Below are 18904 nucleotides of genomic sequence, written 5' to 3'. Positions count from 1 at the left end.
CCCCACTGTCAATTTTTACCTGGGGCTCCCGTGGGGAAATCTGAAGGGGGCAGAAGTGGGGCGCTCTTGGCTCTTTGATGGGGAGGGTAGGAGGAGCAGGGACCAGTGACGCCAGGAGCCCGGGGGATGGTACAGGAGCTGCTTATGTAAGGCAGCTCCCGGTGGTGCAGGAACAGGAGGGACAGAGGGGCACAGAGTAGGTGAGGTGCTGCCAGGAAGCCTGGAAGCGGATAAAAGCCCAGAGGGCAGAGAAAGAGGACTCCTGGTCAGAAAGTTCTTCAGCTCTGACAGATGAGCAGACGGACATTTTCTTTTTTCCACCCACAAAAAGTGAGGGGCGCCTGGGTGACTCAGTTGGTTAAGCGTCTGCCTTCGGCTCAGGTCATGATCCCGGGGTCCTGGGATCGAGCCCCACTCAACGGGGAGCCTGCTTCTCCCTCCCCACCCCACCCCTGCTCTCTCTCTCTCTCTCTCTCTCTTTCTCAAATAAATAAATAAAATATTTCTTTTTAAAAAGTGAAAATGGGCAGTCCATGTTGGACCAGAGAAGACAAGGAACCTCCCCAAAACAAAGGGAGTTTTGGCAGCTGTTTGGGTATTCCTTAAAGTCCCTGTCCCAAGGTGAACTAACCAGATAATTGGTTCCAATTATCCTAACCATTAACCTGGGAAACGAATGATGGAGAAAACCCCACATACAACAAGAGTCAGACAACATTCATTCAGTCCTCTCAAGAGTATATTCCAGATCTGACACACAAAAGAAGAAGCAAACAAAGAGGAGGCTAGTGACTTAGGAAAAACAGGCAGGCATGTAAGGATCTTGACAGCAACCTGTTTACAAAAGAGTTGCACATCTTGGGGGTTAGATTTATTTTATAGCCCAACAGCATGGGGTGCTTTTTTAAAAATCCAAATTGACTCCAATATGCTAGGAAACAGCCCAAGAGGGAATCCTTTAGGATCGAGAAAGCTGATGTCCTAGTCCATTCCTATAAAACGAAGAGAGTACTTTACCCCAAATCCCCTTCGGCTTCTGAATGGCATCCCATCAGGAATATTGCCAAAGGTTCCTGAGGTTCAGGGTGGTGGGAGGCATCCCTCTTCTCAACCGCTCTGACACCTTGGTACTACCTGAGAAGTGATGTTGACCTCCCTTCCCTTCCCCATTGCACCCTAGACCACAAAGGCTGGTGAATGGACTAAAACACACAGAGACTGGGGCTGCCTCTTTCCATTCTGGGGAAGCCAATATATTTGGCCACCAATATTAATACCCTTTGAAAGCCTCTGGATCTAGTATTAATGGATGGGGTAGAGGTCCTGGCCTTTGTTAAGAAGGGACAGCTATTTTATATCATATTGTCATGTATCTAAGCTAGAAGTACTTTCATTCTAAGAGCAGGACTGTTGCCCATGGGTAAGGACAAATGAGAGACATGAAGAAATGAAAGTGTGGAACCCCTGTCTAATCCAGGCAACTTTCTCGTGAGCTTTATCCATGATCCAGTCCCAAGGGAGTGGTCCCCCATTGGGTGAGTGCCCCAACTGGGTAATAGCTCCGGTCCCTTTCAGGAAGCAAACGGTCAGACATGTCTTAGACTTTATGCTCATTGAGGGATCACACTGGGTTATTTAGGAAGAAACCTTACACAGGAGTCTTAAGATTGGCAGCCATCCGAATGCCATGAATGGCTGTCCCATGCCTGAGAAGAATACAAGTATTAACAGGTAAAACAGGAAGAGCCTGATTTCTGAGCCCAACACCATTACGGCCAAGGTACCGATGTCCATCCAGCCAGGTGGCAGGAGTTTGTCCCTCCCTGTAGTTTGGGCATGGGCAGAAGGTTCTCTCCTGAGCACTCAGCAAGACCTGTTCCAAAGGGCTGTACTATTCAGGACATCTCTGAAAAGGAACAAGTTAAAAACAAAGACCGGGGATAAAGAAGACTTACCAAGCCACATCAGGGCTCTTGGATTCATTCATAATTCCTGTACAGACCACCAAAATTGTGGCATCGCTGAGCTTGCCAGTCAAGAAGTAAATCTGGAGACATTTTATGGTGTAACTTAGTAAGTTTCAGTAGCACAGGGACAGGACCCCTGGGCAGAAAGTGCTGCACTTCTGCTGTATGAAGCTGGTAGTGGTTACATGCTTAGTGTTCAAGGGGGACGGGACGAGCAGGGAGCATTAGATCATAAGGGTTTTCTTCAAATTTCTTCTCATAAAACTACTTCCATAAGATTTCTCTGGTGCTTATCATTCAGCTCGATATTAACTCAGTGAGATGTACAGGCACTCACGAGACTTTTAAGGTTTATTTATTGGGGCACCTGGGTGGCTCAGATGGTTAAGCATCTGCTTTCAGCTCAAATCATGATCCCGGGGTCCTGCGATTGAGCCCCACCCACATGGGGCTCCCTGCTCGGCGGGGAGCCTACTTCTCCCTCTCCTTCTACTGCTCCCCCTGCTTGTGCTCTCTCACTCGCTCTGTCAAATAAATAAATAAAATATTTTTTAAAAATAAAGATTTATTTATTAATTCAAAGAGAGAGAGTGAGCAGGGGGAGTGGGAGAGGGAGAAGCAGGCTCCCTGCCGAGCAGGGAGCCCAACACTAGGCTCCATCCCAGGACCCTGAGATCATGACCTGAGCCAAAATCCAGGGTCGGTTGCTTAACCAACTGAGCCACCAAGGTGCCCCTGTCATGAGACCTTTTAAGAATGTAGCAACCAGTGCATATTTGACCCTTATTGAAACTGTGCAGGCTATAGGGCATGCTTCTGGGCTAACAGTGAACATTTTTCTGTTTCTGTCCCTCATCAGACTTTTTTTTCTAGAGGAGGACACCTAATTTTATAATCACTAGGAAAATAAGGTTCACTAATTTATTCAGATATTGAAAGTATATTATGTCATAAGCACAAAGTACACTAAAACAAGACTGAGCCAAGAGGCTTAAAATCCATAAAATCAAAGTCTTTTATAAAAGTGTGGTGAGCAGAGTCCCAGAGGTGTGCACAGCATGCCTTGACAGCACAAGAGAGAACATCTAGCTCTTTGACTTGGAGATGGAAATGGTGTCTGGCAAGACTGGCCAGCAGAGCTTGCAAAAAGCTAGCTGGAGTGCAGACGGGAGAGCAGTCATCCTCCAAGGGGCTTAGAAAAACGGGAGCGGTTATGTAGTATGGAGTTTAAGCTTTCTCCTGGAATGGAGTCACTAAAGATTTTGGATAGGGGAGTGACTAGGAATTGTGCTCATGGAAGGCCCCAAGCCTTAAAAAGGATCTATTAAAAGGTGCACAGTTTCCTCATTATGCCTTTGATTTGAAACTTAAAATATGTTATATTCCAATTCAGGCTAGTAGAAGCCCCTGGTGCCTTTATGTCTGTTCAACAGATGCCGTTGAATACAAAAGGAATGAAATTAAGATGTTACTGACTCACCCAGTACTTAGGATTGAGTATTCCAATTACTTGATCCATACTGATGAAGGAGTCTGGAATATGCCACTGTGGCATAAGAATTTTGAGGAGAAGGCATTTGAGTTCCTGAAATCCTCTGCCTCAAAGCAAAGCCTCCCAAAGGAACTCAATTATCATAAATCCCCTCTCAGGGAGCAACCAGGGAAGATGATCTCATCACCAGGTACAGTGAAAGTTGGCACCACGCCTAAACAGAGTGTGTCACAAAACTATTTTATCTTCCATCAATTCTCCTAAGGGCCCATTTATCTTTCTTAAGTCATTTGTTTTCCCATAAGTGCCCTTTCTACCCCCAACTTCCCCTATGAAGAAGTCATGTATAAGTGTCCTTCACCCGCTTTCCCCTATCAAGATGATATATAAGGTCCCAAATTCTAACTACCCCTTTAAGTTACATTTTTGTGAACTCCCTCATACTCATTAAGTCAGTCTTTTCTCTTGCTTGTCTTTCGTCAGTTTAATCAGCACGCTCCCAAACACAGAATCTAAGAAAGTAGAGGAAAAGTTCTTCCTCCCCAACAATTCAAAACAGTGCCTGCCAGCCACTTATTTCTAATTATGTACTTTCCCCCTTTTATGATTTCAAAATAATAAAACTCCTTTGGGAGCTGCTTCTCAAATTTAATAGAGCCTAAGGTAGAATCGGCTAAGTGTTCTAGTTTTTAATCTGATGATTACATTTAAAAGGAACTGTGATTCTTGATTTCTGTAATTTGTCACTGTGGTTTCTTTAAAAGCCCAGGGTGCTGGATTTACAAACTCTAAAAACCTTCATTTAGGTGTTTGTTTAGAATTAACATCTTTTAGATGTTAACCTCCATGTTTATGTATAACTGAAAAACCTAAGTATGACAAATTAATGTTTTGGTCTTTCGAATTGAGAATTGAAAGGTAAAGTAGATAGGAAATGTGTGAGTAGGGAAAGTAGATGATAATTTACCAATCATTCTTGAAAGAAAACTTAAGAGGGTGTAAACTGACCAGGACTGCCTGATCGGAAGGGTTAAGAATTGCTAAAATTCTAGTTTTTCTAAAAACTGATTTGATTGTTACTGGTTTTTCTTTTTTAAGATTTTGAGAGAGAGCGCACAAGTGGGGCAGGGGGAGGTAGGGGCAGAGGGAGAGGGAGAAGCAAAGTCCCCACTGAGCAGGGAGCCTGACGTGCAGTTGGATCCCAGGACCCTGAGATCATGACCTGAGCTGAAGGCAGACGCTTAACTGACTGAGCTACCCAGGCACCCTGTTGATGTTTTTAAAAAGATTTTTAATTTTTTTCAATTTTTAAAAATATTTTTGAGAGAGAGAGCCATGAGCAGGGAGGAGGGGCAGGGAGAACCAGACTCCCCACTGAGCAGGGAGCCCGATGTGGGACTCGATCCCAGGACCCTGGGATCATGACCCGAGCTGGACAGATGCTTAACCAACTGAACCACCCACGTGCCTGTAAGATTTATTTTTAGAGAGGAGCATGGGGGGAGGGGGTTTGCAGAGGGGCAGAGGGAGAGGGCCCCCCCCCCCAACTCTTCATTTTATTTCATGAGGTTCTTGCTATCAGATTCTGCTAACAGAAATTCAGAATGATTAAACTGTGTCCCTCTTGTATTTTTTTTAGTTCTGCTTCAAAAAATAAAGTTCAGAGGGCGCCTGGGCTCAGTTAAACATCCGACTCTTGATTTTGGCTCAGGTCATTATCTCAGGGTCGTGAGATGGAGCCCTGCATCTGGCTCCCAGTTCAGCATGGAGTCTGCTTGAGATTCTCTCTTCTTCTCCCCCTGCTTACATGTTCTCTAAAATAAATAAATTTTTTTTTAAAAAGTTCAAAACTACAAAAAACCCACAAAAAAACCTCTTCGCTAGTGACGGAAATAACCATTTACATGGTTTAGACAGTGGTTCTCAACCCTGGATGTTTTTTTTAACTCTGAGGCCCTGACCCCTGAAATTCTGATTTTATGGTCTGGGTAGGACCCAACATGGTTATTTTAGATTTTTTTTTGTGTGTGTGTGTGTGTGAGAGAGAGAGAATGAGACAGCATGAGAGGGAGGAGGGTCAGAGGGAGAAGCAGACTCCCTGCTGAGCAGGGAGCCCGATGTGGGACTCGATCCTGGGACTCCAGGATCATGACCTGAGCCGAAGGCAGTCGCTTAACCAACTGAGCTACCCAGGCGCCCCAACATGGTTATTTTAAAAAGCTAAACTGATTTGAACACGCAGCCAGGGTTGAGAACCACTGGATATTGCATTTTAAAAAATTAATTTAAGTAATCTCTGCACCCAACATGGGGCTTGAACTCACTACCCTGAGATCAAGAGTCACATGCTCAGGGTGCCTGGGTGGCTCAGTCAGTTGAGCGGCTGACTCTTGATTTTGGCTCCGGTCATGATCTCAGGGTTCCTAGGTTGGGCTCCATGGTCAGCGGGGAGTCTGCTTGAGGATTCTCTCTCCCTCTACCCCTCACCCTGCTCACTCACGCTTTCTCTCAAATAAATGATTAAAAAAAGTCACATGCTCTACTAACTGAGCCTCTGTACTTACTAAAAGCACAAATTTTTTCAGTTTATTTCTAGTTAACTGGCCAAATTTTTACCCAATTCACCAAATACTGATTTCAAATTTTTATTCTTCAAATTGGTTAAGCAACAATTAAGTGAATAAGCATCCTATTTATGTGTTTTAAGCCACCTAATTAAAAGCATTATATAACTATTTGAAATTAAAACTGACAATATTTATAAAAACTTCTTGTAACAAATATAGCTTCCTAAACTATGAGCAATCCTGTCCTCAATGAATAAATATGACAGTGAGATTTGAGAATAGAACATTTTAATCATTCAAATAGCAAGCTCAGTATCATTTCAAATTCTTTATTATACATCATGGTTGCACAATTTGAGGCTGGTTAAATATAATTGTTTTCAAAATTTCTTCGAATATTTTCTAGATTACTACATGCAAGTGACCATGAAAATATCTGGCATCTTTAAATTTTGAAACTCTGAACAGGCACTTACATGAAGGAAAACATTACCATTCACAGACAGCCACATTTAAAATAGATGCTCCAGCACATGGTACATGGAACCTTTTGCCAGTAAAGAAGTTGGTTACTGACCATTTTATCAAAGTGCCATAGTAGTAAACAGGTTTAGAGAAATGTAATTTGGGTTACTTAGCTTACTCATAAAGTAAGGTTAACTGACAAGACTTGCGCTGAAGTGTATAAAAAAATATTGGTACAAAAACCAGTGAACCCTAAGTGAAAGTAGTTTCACACAGCAGGCTTCATTTTAGTTCCTACACTCCACATTTAGTGTATCTGAGATCAGACCCCATGCATATGAACAGATGACTAAAACCTTCTTTTTACAACTTTGAACAAATGACTTGAATTTAGTGTTAACAAAATTTAAACAGAGTGGGTGAAATTACATTTGAGTTTGAACTAGCCAAAGTTCCAGTTTAACAAACATGAAATTGTCCAGATCTAGATAACTACATGCTTCACAGGTCTTCCTGAGTTCCCCATCCTCAAACTTTCCCCTGGAAAGGGAAGAGAGTATTTGTGAAGGCAACAAAATTATAATTTCATGTATGTGGTAAAAAGATGCCTTAAATTAAAAAAAAAAAATTCAAAGTAGTTACAGAAAAATGATATAGTTTTAACAAATTCGAAAATGCCAACAGAGTCAACTCTACATTGCAGAAAACATACAGTGGTACCTGCTGGATAGTAATAGCAAAATAGTTACTTAATATGGCAAAAAAGAAAGAAAGAAAAGAATGAATGAAAGAGAAAAGGAAGAGAAGGAGGGAGGGAGGGAGGAAGGGAAGGAGGAAGGAAGGAAGGAAAGAAGGGGCAAGCAAGCAGGCCACGGTGACATGCCACATAATCTCGGGGAAAAATTTTAACATTCACAAAACAGAAGACTTCAAAGAGGATACAATTCAGGAAGCCATGGAATGGTGGAATCAAAAGCACCTACAGTGAAACACTCCATAGGTATTTCTCAAACACACATGTAGAAACAAATGTATTCCTCAAAAATATTGAGATGCCATGTTTTAAATCTTTGCAGGATTTAAGGCCCATTCAATTTTTCTATTTTTATTTGAACACGAAATACTTAATTTTTTGCATGTAGAGAATAAGAGGTAATTATTAGCATGAAAAAGGAGAAAAGTATTTATAATCAACATTACTAAGAAAAGCGAAATTACAAATACCAGCCTACTCACATGAAAATCTTTAATGTTTATGTTTATGCGTATCTGAGTGCTTATTATCAGGTCAAAGTGTGCAGTAAAAAAAAAAAGACAAGAAAGAAAAAACGGCAGCTTAAGAAAGTTCCAGTGTTTCAAAGAAAGCGCTTTTTTTAATGTATATACATGAAGAACATTTAGTTGTATCATAAAATAAATGCAGCACTGTAAGATAAAGGAAGACTATTATAAATGGAGTTTTGGCCTTTTCCCCCACTACAAGCTGCAACCATCTTTAACCCGCTGAACTTAATCTCAATGGATATAGGAGTTTTTTGTTTTTCTTTTTTTCTCCTATTCAGTTCACATTTCAGGCTGTTCAGCAGATGCCTGTGATTCTGGTGATTCAAATCGCTGGTGAAAGTTTGTTCTCTGTTTCCTCAATTTTTCAGGAGCTTTTCTCCATAAAATGATCTCCTGGTAAAACATATGCAAGACATCAACAAATTAACATTCTCATATTATGCCTTAAATCTTCACCATGGAAATAATGCCACTTCAATTTTAACTATAACAAAATTAGATTCTTCCCAACAAAAGCTGTTCTTTTTGCTGAGTGACCTACTTTCTTCCAGTTCTAATCTTGGACCACCCCTTCTGCCAGCCCTGCTTCCCTCTCATAAGCACCTATGTACACCACCACTGCCAATCTAATGTGGCACAAGATTCTAGCTATTACTGATTTCAAGATTCCTAAAATCTGTCCTTGGTTTGCTATTTTGCCCTTAGCCAAGTTCAAACCTCTGTAACTTCAACCTCAGACACTAAGAGCTTCTTGGTAGACAGCTCGGCCTCCAGTGCCTGAGGCTCCTTTCTAACCCACCCTTCCAATCACTACCCGATTTGGCTAAAACACTGCTTCAACCGCACTTCAGTAGTTCTCAGTGCCTCTAGGATAAATCTCAGACCAGGCATTCAAGGTCCTTCATAACCTTTATCCAATTTACCAACATCACTCTGTTCCCCCACCAGCCAAACAGTTAACGCTCTCCTCCCAATGCACTCCAAATAAACCCACCCTACAATTTCTCCTATATATATATATATATTTTTTCAAATACTTATTCCTCTGCCTATCCAAATCTTGTTCCAACCAATCCATCCTGAGATCTCTTTTAAATTCCTAAAATTAAAAAAAAAAAAAAAAATCCTAAATTTGCTCTGTAAAGTCATGACAGGCTGTTTATGTTGGTTACCAAACAGCCAAATGAATGCCGTGGGAAGCAACGTATTCATTCAATAGGCTACAATATGTAACTGATTTGGAAACTGTAAAGTTTATATAATCTTTTTTTTTAAGAGGGGGGAGGGGCCGAGGGAGAGGAAGAGAGAGAATCCCAAGCAGACTCTACACCCAGAGCAGAGCCCAATGTGGGGTTCGATCTCACGACCCTGAGATCATGACCTGAGCTGAAATCAAGAGTCAAGACACTTAACGGAGCCACCCAGGCGCCCCTATATAATCTATCTTGAGTTACAAATTACCTATTTTTTTTTTTAAAGATTTTATTCATTTGACAGAGAGAGACATAGCCAGAGAGGGATCACAAGCAGAGGGAGTGGGAGAGGGATCACAAGCAGAGGGAGTGGGAGAGGGAGAAGCAGGCTTCCTGCCGAGCAGGGAGCCCGATGCGGGGCTTGATCCCAGGACCCTGAGATCATGACCTGAGCCGAAGGCAGACGCTTAACGACTGAGCCACCCAAGTGCCCACAAATTACCTATTTTTAATAGGTAATTTTACAGCATTATGGCAATATCAAAAGAAAAGGTTTTCTCTCTTCTAAATTATGGTCGAACTATAATTTAAGTTTTCTGTTAATTAGCTTTTTATAATTTTTCTCTTTCCACACATATGCAATGTGAGAACCTTGAAGACAAACTATGTTTATAAAAGGTAGATTTTGTATTCTTCACAATACTCAGTGCAGGGCGCCTGGGTGGCTCAGTTGGTTAAGCGACTGCCTTCGGCTCAGGTCATGATCCTGGAGTCCCGGGATCGAGTCCCGCATCGGGCTCCCTGCTCGGCAGGGAGTCTGCTTCTCCCTCTGACCCTCCCCCCTCTCATGTGCTCTCTCTCATTCTCTCTCTCTCAAATAAATAAATAAAATCTTTAAAAAAAAAATACTCATGCAGAATAATTTCTAATTTAGTTTTGAGTACTCAATTGACATTCAAATATTTATTAATCTGGTTCATAATATAAAAGACCATTCCAATCACAATCTTCACTGAAAATTCACCAAAGGCTTTTGATTTTCAAATGAGAACTAGTTTTATGATAAACATTTTATATAAAAAAAAGTATTAGATTTGGGTCATCTCAGGTAAATTTACAACAGAATGGAAAACCAGAATCCATCAAGTTAATGAAATCATTCAAAGTGATAACGAATATCTATCTATCTATTATCTGTTGATAAAGGAAAGATATTCAAGACACTACTGAATGAAAAAGCAAATTAAAGAACAACACACATATGATCTAAATACACATATACAAGTTTGTCTGGAAAACTACTCACAATGATGGTGGAATTTTTGTTAACCTGTTCTTTATTGCCTAATTTTTTTAACAAATGGTAGGTATTATTTTTATAAAAAAAAAAAAAACTTTCAAAAGAAAAATAAAAGCTCTGCCAAATTACAGCCCATTCTGGAGTCCTGCAGAATGATAGGGAAGAGATCTATCATGACACTATTCCATTCACACCTAAATTCCTTATCATAGAAACTCCCACTTGCTCAGTACTGTAAAGCTTAGAAAAGTGAGTGCTTTCCAGGTGTTTTTAGAACTGCCATAGAACAAAACATCAGCCTTGGTGGAACATCAGCCTTGGTGGCACCATACCTGCTGCTTGAAGTACCTTCTGTCTTCCTCATCAACAAGGACTAGATTCAAAAAGTACCTTACTGAAAATTTTTTGTTCACATCTCTCATTGTTGGAGTTGGGTCATATCCCGCTAAAAACAGTCTTATTGGAATTGATTCACCTGAAAGAAAAACAATTTCCATTTAATTCTAAAGATGAAAATATGGTCACATAACACCTAGAACTAAGCATTATAGAGAAGACACTAACAGTTTAGTTCTTCATGAGATGGCAGCCTAACAAAAACCTTATTTAAAAAAAAAATTTTTTTTTTAGAGCTTTTATTTATTTGTCAGAGAAAGAGAGAGAGAGTGAGCACAAGCAAGGGGAGCTGCAGGCAGAGGGAGAAGCAGGTTCCCCGCTGAGCAAGAAGCCAGATGCGTGGCTCTATCCCGGAACCTTGGGATCGTGACCTGAGCCGAACGTGGACACTTAACCAACTGAGCCACCCAGGCGCCCCATAACGAAAACTTTAGACCAGGGTTTCTCAGCCTTAGCACTACTGCCATTTTGGGCCCGATAATTCTTCGTTGTGGTTAAGTTCTGTTCACTAGATATCAGCAGCATTCCCCAAGTGTGGCAACCAAAAATAACTCCAAGCCACAACAAATGTCCAGGGGGTGGTGGTGCAGCAAAACGGCCCCTAGATGAGAACCACTGCTCTACAGTCAGAATGCCTGGATTCAGATGCCAACTCTACAACTTACTGGCCGTGTGACCTTGGCCAAATCACTTAACCATTCTGTTTCAAGTTCCTTATCTGTGAAATGGAAAATAGCTATAATATCCATCTTGTAGAGATTTGTAAGGACTATATGAGTCAATATATGTAAAAAGCTTAGAATAGTGCCAGCAGGTAAGTGCTATTTTAGTAGTTCTGTTATTCTTTCATGAAGTTTACCATAATTTCTAATCATGTGTATAAGTTCTTCAATACTTATTAACTAATTCATCCAAAGCAACAAACATGTTCCTAATGATGATTATTCCTTCGTTACCAAAAAGATTCTCGTGGTTTCTTTCCTAAGGGTAACTATTTGCATATTCTGTTTTGAATCTTTTATATGTAATACTTTTCTTGTGCACATCCATTTCCTGAAAGATATATGATCCATTACTTTACATAAAACTTTGTGGCTGCTGAAATTTTACAAAGTAATGTTGCCTAACAGGAGTGTGTACGCACACACACACACACACACACACACACGTCTTGAATTTAGAAAGACCTGGGCTCAAATCCAATTCTGCAATGATTAGCTATTAAAGGAAACCAGATTATGTCACCACAAATCTGCCTCTTTGACATAAAAATTATTTTGAGCTGAAGGCAATTACTAAGCAGCAAAGAGCAGAAAAGGCTCCCCATTTTCTGCCTAAAGGCAGGCTGTAACTTCTCCCTTTAATGAAGACAGTTTCATCAGCCCAGGGATGGCTGATCAGGAATCAGCAAACAAACCTCACTCCATTTGTTTCCTCCCTTAGATTTATTTACCTTCACACAGCTTGCCACACCCCTGGAGAAGCCTGCAACTACTTTCCTTTCTCCAGTTAGATCTTGAAATTTATTGTTCTTTTGAAGATGCTATATATGCTGAAATTCTAAGCCACTGTTTTGAGTTATTTTTTGTTGAGGTTTTTCCTGCATGATGTGCACTGCACACATTAATAAACTTTTTTTCCTTTATTAATCTGTCCTTTTGAGAGTCCCAGCTGAAAATCTAAGATGGGTAAAGTTCTGCCTCCCCTACACTTTACCTTTAACAAGTTTTTTAACCTCTTTGTATCTCAGTTTAATCTGTAGAATAAGATACCATCACCTAACTCAAAGGAAACATTGGAGCACCTCAGAGTACAATGCCTCCTCTATAGTTGGCACTCAGTAAATGATAGCTACTTTTTGAAATAATTACTAACCGAATGAGAAAAAGCCAAAGATGTAGATGTAAAATGATAAATACTGGGGCACTGGCTGGCTCAGTAAATAGAGCATGTGACTTTTTTTTTTTTTTAAGATTTTATTTATTTATTTGACGAGGGAGACAGAGAACACAAACAGGGAGAGTGGCAGGCAGAGAGAGAGGAAGCAGGCTCCCCACTGAGCAGAGAGCCTGACGTCAGTCTGGATCCTGGAACCCTGGGATCATGACTTGAGCCGAAGGCAGACGCTAACTGGCTGAGCCACCCAGGAGTCCTGAGCATGTGACTCTTGATCTCAGGGTTGTAAATTCGAGCCCCTTGTTGGGTATAGAGATTACTCAAAAAAAATTAAAAATCTTTTAAAAAGTAAAATTAAAAATACTGGCTTTATTATCTTGGATACGGAAGATAATAATGGAACTGCTTGTTTTCTTGGGGGCTATAAGGATTACAGAATCCCACAGACATTAATGCTTAGCTATACAGCACCTTATATTCAGCATGAGTAAAAAAGACTTACCGAGATAAACTATCATAACAGAAGACAATCAAAATATTACAAATTCAGAACTAGGTAAGAGATAATATATAAATGTCTCTTCTAAATACTGAATTAAAGTTTTTCTTTCTTTTTTTTTTTTAAGTAGGCTCCACACCCAGCATGGAGCCCAGAGCCAGCCTCGAACTCACAACCCTGAGATCAAGACCTGAGCTGAGATCAAGAGACAGAGGCTTAACCAACTGAGCCACCCATGCACCCCTAAATACTAAAATTTAAACTGCATAAAAAATTAAACTTTACTTCAGACTAGGAAGTACTATTACAGTCTTTCACTATCTATACAAAGACGATCTTAAAAACATCATTATCAGAATCACTTAAGAATTCACAAATACTTTTACACTGCATAAATACTTTCAAACTAAACTGCCATGAACACTGCTGTTTGTACTACCTATCACACAAAAGAAGTAAATGAAAAGTATGTTACCTTTTACTGGTGCACCATCCATTATTTCATATTTAGCAATTGTTTCTGTTTCTGTGGTGGTACTGGGTCCTAGCACAATAATGTAAACGACATTAAAAAAATAATGTAAATGACATTAAGTTAAATATTTCCAGAATATAATTTCCAACCTTATATCTTATTTTCCAACTACATTATTTTAGTACTAATTTATCTTCCCATTTTGTGAAAATCATTCTTTTCTATTTCTTGATCTACACTTAACATACTTATCACTTCACTGAATGTTTCACTCTCTTCTTACCATATATATAGTTCAGAAAGAATCTTCTCTATAGAGTTCCTTCTATCATTTCTAGTATCTACTAAAATGGAAACTAGACACATAAGAAATAACCACTGTCATGCTAGTTTTCTCTGCAACATCCAAACTGTCTTCTTTCAGAGTTAGTTAACTCTAACTTGGAGAAAACATCAAACTGAGTACTTGATTGACATAGTTCTTTTAAGTTTGGGTGTTCATCTTCTAAGAGATTATTTGACCCCAGACATCTGTAAAAAGTCAATGATATGATAAATGAAAAAAGTATATCAAAACATACATTAATGATCCCAATGCTGTAAAACATATAATATGCAAAGACAACCAAACTCTGTTCTGAATGAGTACAGATTATTTTTTATTTAAACTTTTCTAGAATCAGCACAATTTTTAACCAGAAAAAATGTTTAATTTCTTTTAAACAAGAAAAAGGAACCTGACGTTTGATTTTAATATCTTTAAATCCCTTAAAACTTTTATTAGCAGGTGAAAATGGAGATTAAGAAATCACAGATGATTCTAATTATGATTCCAATTATAAATTCTTAAAGAGTGTTGCCTCGGGCACCTGGGTGGCTCAGTCGTTAAGCGTCTGCCTTCGGCTCAGGTCATGATCCCAGAGTCCTGGGATCGAGTCCCACATCGGGCTCCCTGCTCGGCGGGAAGCCTGCTTCTCCCTCTCCCTCTCCCATTCCCCCTGCTTGTGTTCCTGCTCTCACTATCTCTCTCTCTGTCAAATAAATAAATAAAATCTTTAAAAAAAAAAAAAAAGTGTTGCCTAAAATTATTTTCAGCAAAAATCCAACAAATGAGACAAATTAAATCTACACACTAATTAAAATTAAAAAGCAATTATAAATAATTCTGGGGCAACTGGTCAGCCATCTGGAAAAAACTAAAGTTGAATCCATATCAAGACAAATTCCAAAGAAATTAAAAATTTAAACAAAATCCCCAGATTATATTATTTTAGGAGAATCAAGCACAGAAAATTACTTTTAGAACATCAGTGTGAAAAAGGCCTTTCTCTGGCACAAAACCTAGAGTCTATAAAAGGAAAAACTAGTAAATTTGACTACACAAAAAGAACTACATGGCAAAAGCCATCATTAGCAAGACAAACTAGGGAAATTTTTGCTGCATTCATTCATTCATTCATTTATAAAGATTTTATTTATTTATTTGACAGAGAAAGCGAGCAAGAGAGCACAAGCAGGGGGAGCAGCAGAGGGAGAGGGAAAAGCAGGCTCCCTGCTGAGCAGGGAGCCCAACACAGGGCTCAATCCCAGGACCCCTGGATCATGACCTGAGCTGAAGGCAGATGCTTAATCAACTGAGTCACCCAGGTGCCCCTTTTGCTGCTTTTAATACAGAAAAAGGAATTGATTTCCCTAATATATAAAGAGTTTCTACAAATCAGTAAGAAAAGACTAATAATCCAAAAGAGATGGAACACAGGATATAGATAGGCAGTATATATAGAAAAGAAATACAAATAGCTTTTATACACATGAAAAGATGCTTACCCTCATTCAGAACGAAAAAAACTAAATTAAAACTACAACGAGGAACTTTCTCTCCCTACTCATCAGATCAGCTAAAAATTTTCTAATGTTGTATTGGTAAGAATAGGAGGAAAAGGGGCAACTGGGTATCTCAGTCAGTTAAGCCTCTGCCTTCGGCTCAGGTCATGATCCCAGGGTCCCTGTCAGGCTCTCTGCTCAGTGGGGAGTCTGCTTCTCCCTCTCCCTCTGCCCCATTCCCCTCCTCATACTCTCTCTCTAGCTCACTCAAATAAATAAATAAAATCTTAAAAAAAAAAAGAATAAGAGGAAAAGGCATTCTTCTACATTCCTTGCTGGTAATAATACAAATTGATACAACCCCTAAAGAGGATAAACTGATATGTATCAAAATTACAAATGAATATACTCATTGAAATAACAATTCTACTTTTAGGATTTTTATCTCCCACACATACCTGCACACATGCAAAATGACATTATTAAGTTTAGCACTGTTTGGAATAGCAAGTGACTGGAAACAACCTGGAGCAGACTGGTTAAATTCTAGTGTATCCATAGAAAGGAATACTATAAAAAAGATGAGGAAGTACTCTACACATTGATATGGAAAGATCTCTAAGATATATTAAGTGAAAAAGCAAAATATATATTGTACATAAACATTTAACTTAAAAGCAGGGCAAAGGGTATAATATAAAAGTAGTTACTGTATATGTATAAATATCAAGAAGCATTTTAAAACTTATAAACATATGACCTATGAGTAGCTGGAGTACACAAATAGGACACTTTTTACCATATAGTCTTTTACACTTTGTTTTTGAACAATGTGAAGGTATAACCTATTCAAAGATTAATTTTTAAAAAAGCACAAACATTAAGCAATATTAAGTATCAAAGTCAGTATCCAATATGTATATTTATTGTATATCTAAACAATATTTTAAGATTTAAAAATTTTTTAAAACAGGAATTTTAATTCAAATACTCTTTTTAACTTACCAATTCCTGTGATCTCTTTTTTGATCAGTTGCAACTCCATATGTTGGATTTTTATTCTTACTAATAAAAAGTAAATTTTTCCAACAATCACATCCTTTAGATGATACCTTTGGGGAAAGAACATACCTCATTTACCAAGTATCAGTTTAAAAAAACAATCAAAAAGGGGCACCTGAGAGGTGCAGCTGGTTAAGTGTCTGACTTGGATTCGACTCAGGTCTCAATCTCTGTTGTGAGACTGAGCCCCATGTCAGGCTCTATGCTCAGTGCGGAGTCTGCTTTGGATTCTCTCTTCCTCTCCCTCTGCCCCTCCCACTCATTCTCACTCTCCCTCTCTCTCATCTGTCTCTAAAATAAATAAATAAATATTTTTAAAAAAAGAGTGAAATATGTCCTGAAAGGCTTTAGTAGACATCTTTATGTCAGACATCCTTATGACAGTAACTATTTAAGAATACCATTTTGGGGGCACTGGGTGGCTCAGTTGGTTAAGCATCTGCCTTCAGCTCAGGTTATGATCTCAGGGTCCTGGGATCGAGCCCTGTGTCTGGCTCCCCATTCAGTGGGGAGTCTGCTCCTCTCCCTCTGTCCCTCCCTCCGCTTGTGCTCTCTGTCTCTCAAATAAATAAAATCTTTTTTAAAAATACCATTTTGGCTATTCAGATTATTTAATGTTCTTTTTTTTTCAAAAAAGTACTCACCATTTTGCTATAAAAATAGGAATCAAGCTTTAACTTTACCATCAATACACCTTAAAGGGAAGAATTAGCCTGATTAACTGTGGGTCCTTTACTTAGAGGTTAGATTCCGAAGAACTTAAGCAGAGAAAATTAAGATTGTTATGCTTGCAATATTTATTTGGTGTATAAAGATGTTTCTGAACATTAAAACTCTACACAAGAGTTTAGTGTCCTTATTACTCTAAGTGCTAGAGTAGTGCAGCTAACAAAGCACTTACCCACAAAGAGACATTCCACAGGCTGAGTTTGTTGCTATGATATCTAGTCATCAAAGTCCTTTCCCAATTACTCTGGAATGATGTGCTAATAAATCTGGAAATTACTACAATCCCTGGAGGGCTTTTCAACCTTCTCCTAGGTTTGAATCTCAAAATAATATCCCAGGAGTTGATCAATGTAATTATGCTGGCCTGAAGGGAGGCTTCCAGTGACAAGGTTATAGGTCCTAAACAATTTGATAATTTTATTAACAATATAATTTAAGACTCTGAAGGCATGTTTATATCACATTTTTAGTAACATAAATTGGTGAGTGACAACTAATAAAAGTCATGTAACAGAAGAATACACAGGAAGGGGATAAAAGAATATACATCCATTTCTTCAACAAATAAACTTTAGTGGGAAAAAAATAGGGGGGAAACTTACAATAAATTAAAAGAAATTTAAGAGTCAAACAACCAAATGCAATGTGTCCGGATGCCCTGGATTTGAACAAATCTTGTTTGGATACTGTAGTAAATAAACCATGTAGGGGAAAAAAGACATTTTATGAGATAATCAGGGAAATGTGAACATTGACTGGATATGTACAGATATTAAGAAATTATTAATATTTTTAGATATAACAGTATTATATTTAATATAATACACAATTTTTATGGATGAAATTCTGTGTCTGGAATTGGCTTCAGTATAATCTGTTGGGAGTGTGGGGGCTGGATCCAGATAAAACAGATCTGACCGTATACTGACAAGTACTGGAGCTGGGTGCTGGCTACTTGAGGATTCACTGTACTGCTCGTACACTTTGGTCTATGCTTGAATTTTTCCATAATAAAGTTTAAAAAGGTATTAAACAATAAACAAAACAGGAGCCTGTTTCTGTAAAAATACAACATATATAAACATAATATATACCTTTCCCTCTCTTGTGAAAAGATATGCAAGAGCTATTGTGATAAAGTGGTAAAATTAATAAAAAATAATAAAATTAAAAATGTGATCTTTTACATTGCCAAAATTTTTTTTATTTTTTTAAGATTTTATTTATTTATTTGAGAGAGAGAGAGACAGAGATAAAACACAAGTGGAAAGGAGAGGGAGAAGCAGGCTCCTGCTGATCAGGGAGCTGGACACGGGGCTCGATACCAGGACTCTGGGATCATGACCTGAGCTGAAGGCAGACGCTTAACCGACTGAGCCACCCAGGCGCCCCTACATTGCCAAAATTTTCAATAATGAAAATGTACTGCTTATGTAGGCAGGAAAAAGCATTTTTGTTTAGTTTTAAAGAAATGACTAGGCTAAAATTATACCAACCCAGTAAAGAAAATTTTTACAGACAGAAGGGATTAGTTGCCTTCTGAGATGGTAAGATCCTCTACAAAAAATGACCAAGCAGAGACTTAATAGGAATTGAATATGAAAGACACCTACGCTGAGTCAAGAAGATAGTCTTTCCGCTCAGAGATTTTGTTGGGCTGTTTACATCAAATTAATGTCAATTCTATCCCTACTTTGACCAATTTACAAAGACCCGAAAAGCTTATTTCTTAAATTTTCCCGGAACATTTAAGTT

The 18904-nt window shown here is 38.8% G+C and overlaps 1 protein-coding gene across 3 annotated transcripts in view; it reads right to left on the bottom strand.

The window, feature by feature from the left end:
- Positions 1–6341: 6341 nt before the first annotated feature.
- VPS26A (VPS26, retromer complex component A) overlaps positions 6342–18904 on the bottom strand; it is a 33981-nt gene continuing 21418 nt past the window's right edge. For 2 of the 3 annotated variants that reach the window (XM_021699740.2, XM_021699741.2), the window contains exons 6-9: positions 16364–16470; positions 13535–13603; positions 10601–10743; positions 6342–8168 (exon numbers count right to left, since the gene is read on the bottom strand). In XM_021699740.2, the coding sequence (XP_021555415.1) occupies positions 8055–8168; positions 10601–10743; positions 13535–13603; positions 16364–16470 (433 nt within the window). In that variant the 3' untranslated portion in view covers positions 6342–8054. Of the gene's footprint in view, positions 8169–10600; positions 10744–13534; positions 13610–16363; positions 16471–18904 lie in introns of all 3 variants that reach the window. The other variant, XM_021699738.2, reaches the window with a different exon arrangement.

Source organism: Neomonachus schauinslandi, chromosome 6, assembly GCF_002201575.2.
Source record: "Neomonachus schauinslandi chromosome 6, ASM220157v2, whole genome shotgun sequence".
Taxonomy (NCBI): domain Eukaryota; kingdom Metazoa; phylum Chordata; class Mammalia; order Carnivora; family Phocidae; genus Neomonachus; species Neomonachus schauinslandi.
Note: the sequence above shows the minus strand (reverse complement) of the source record. Positions and strands in the feature narration are given on the sequence as shown.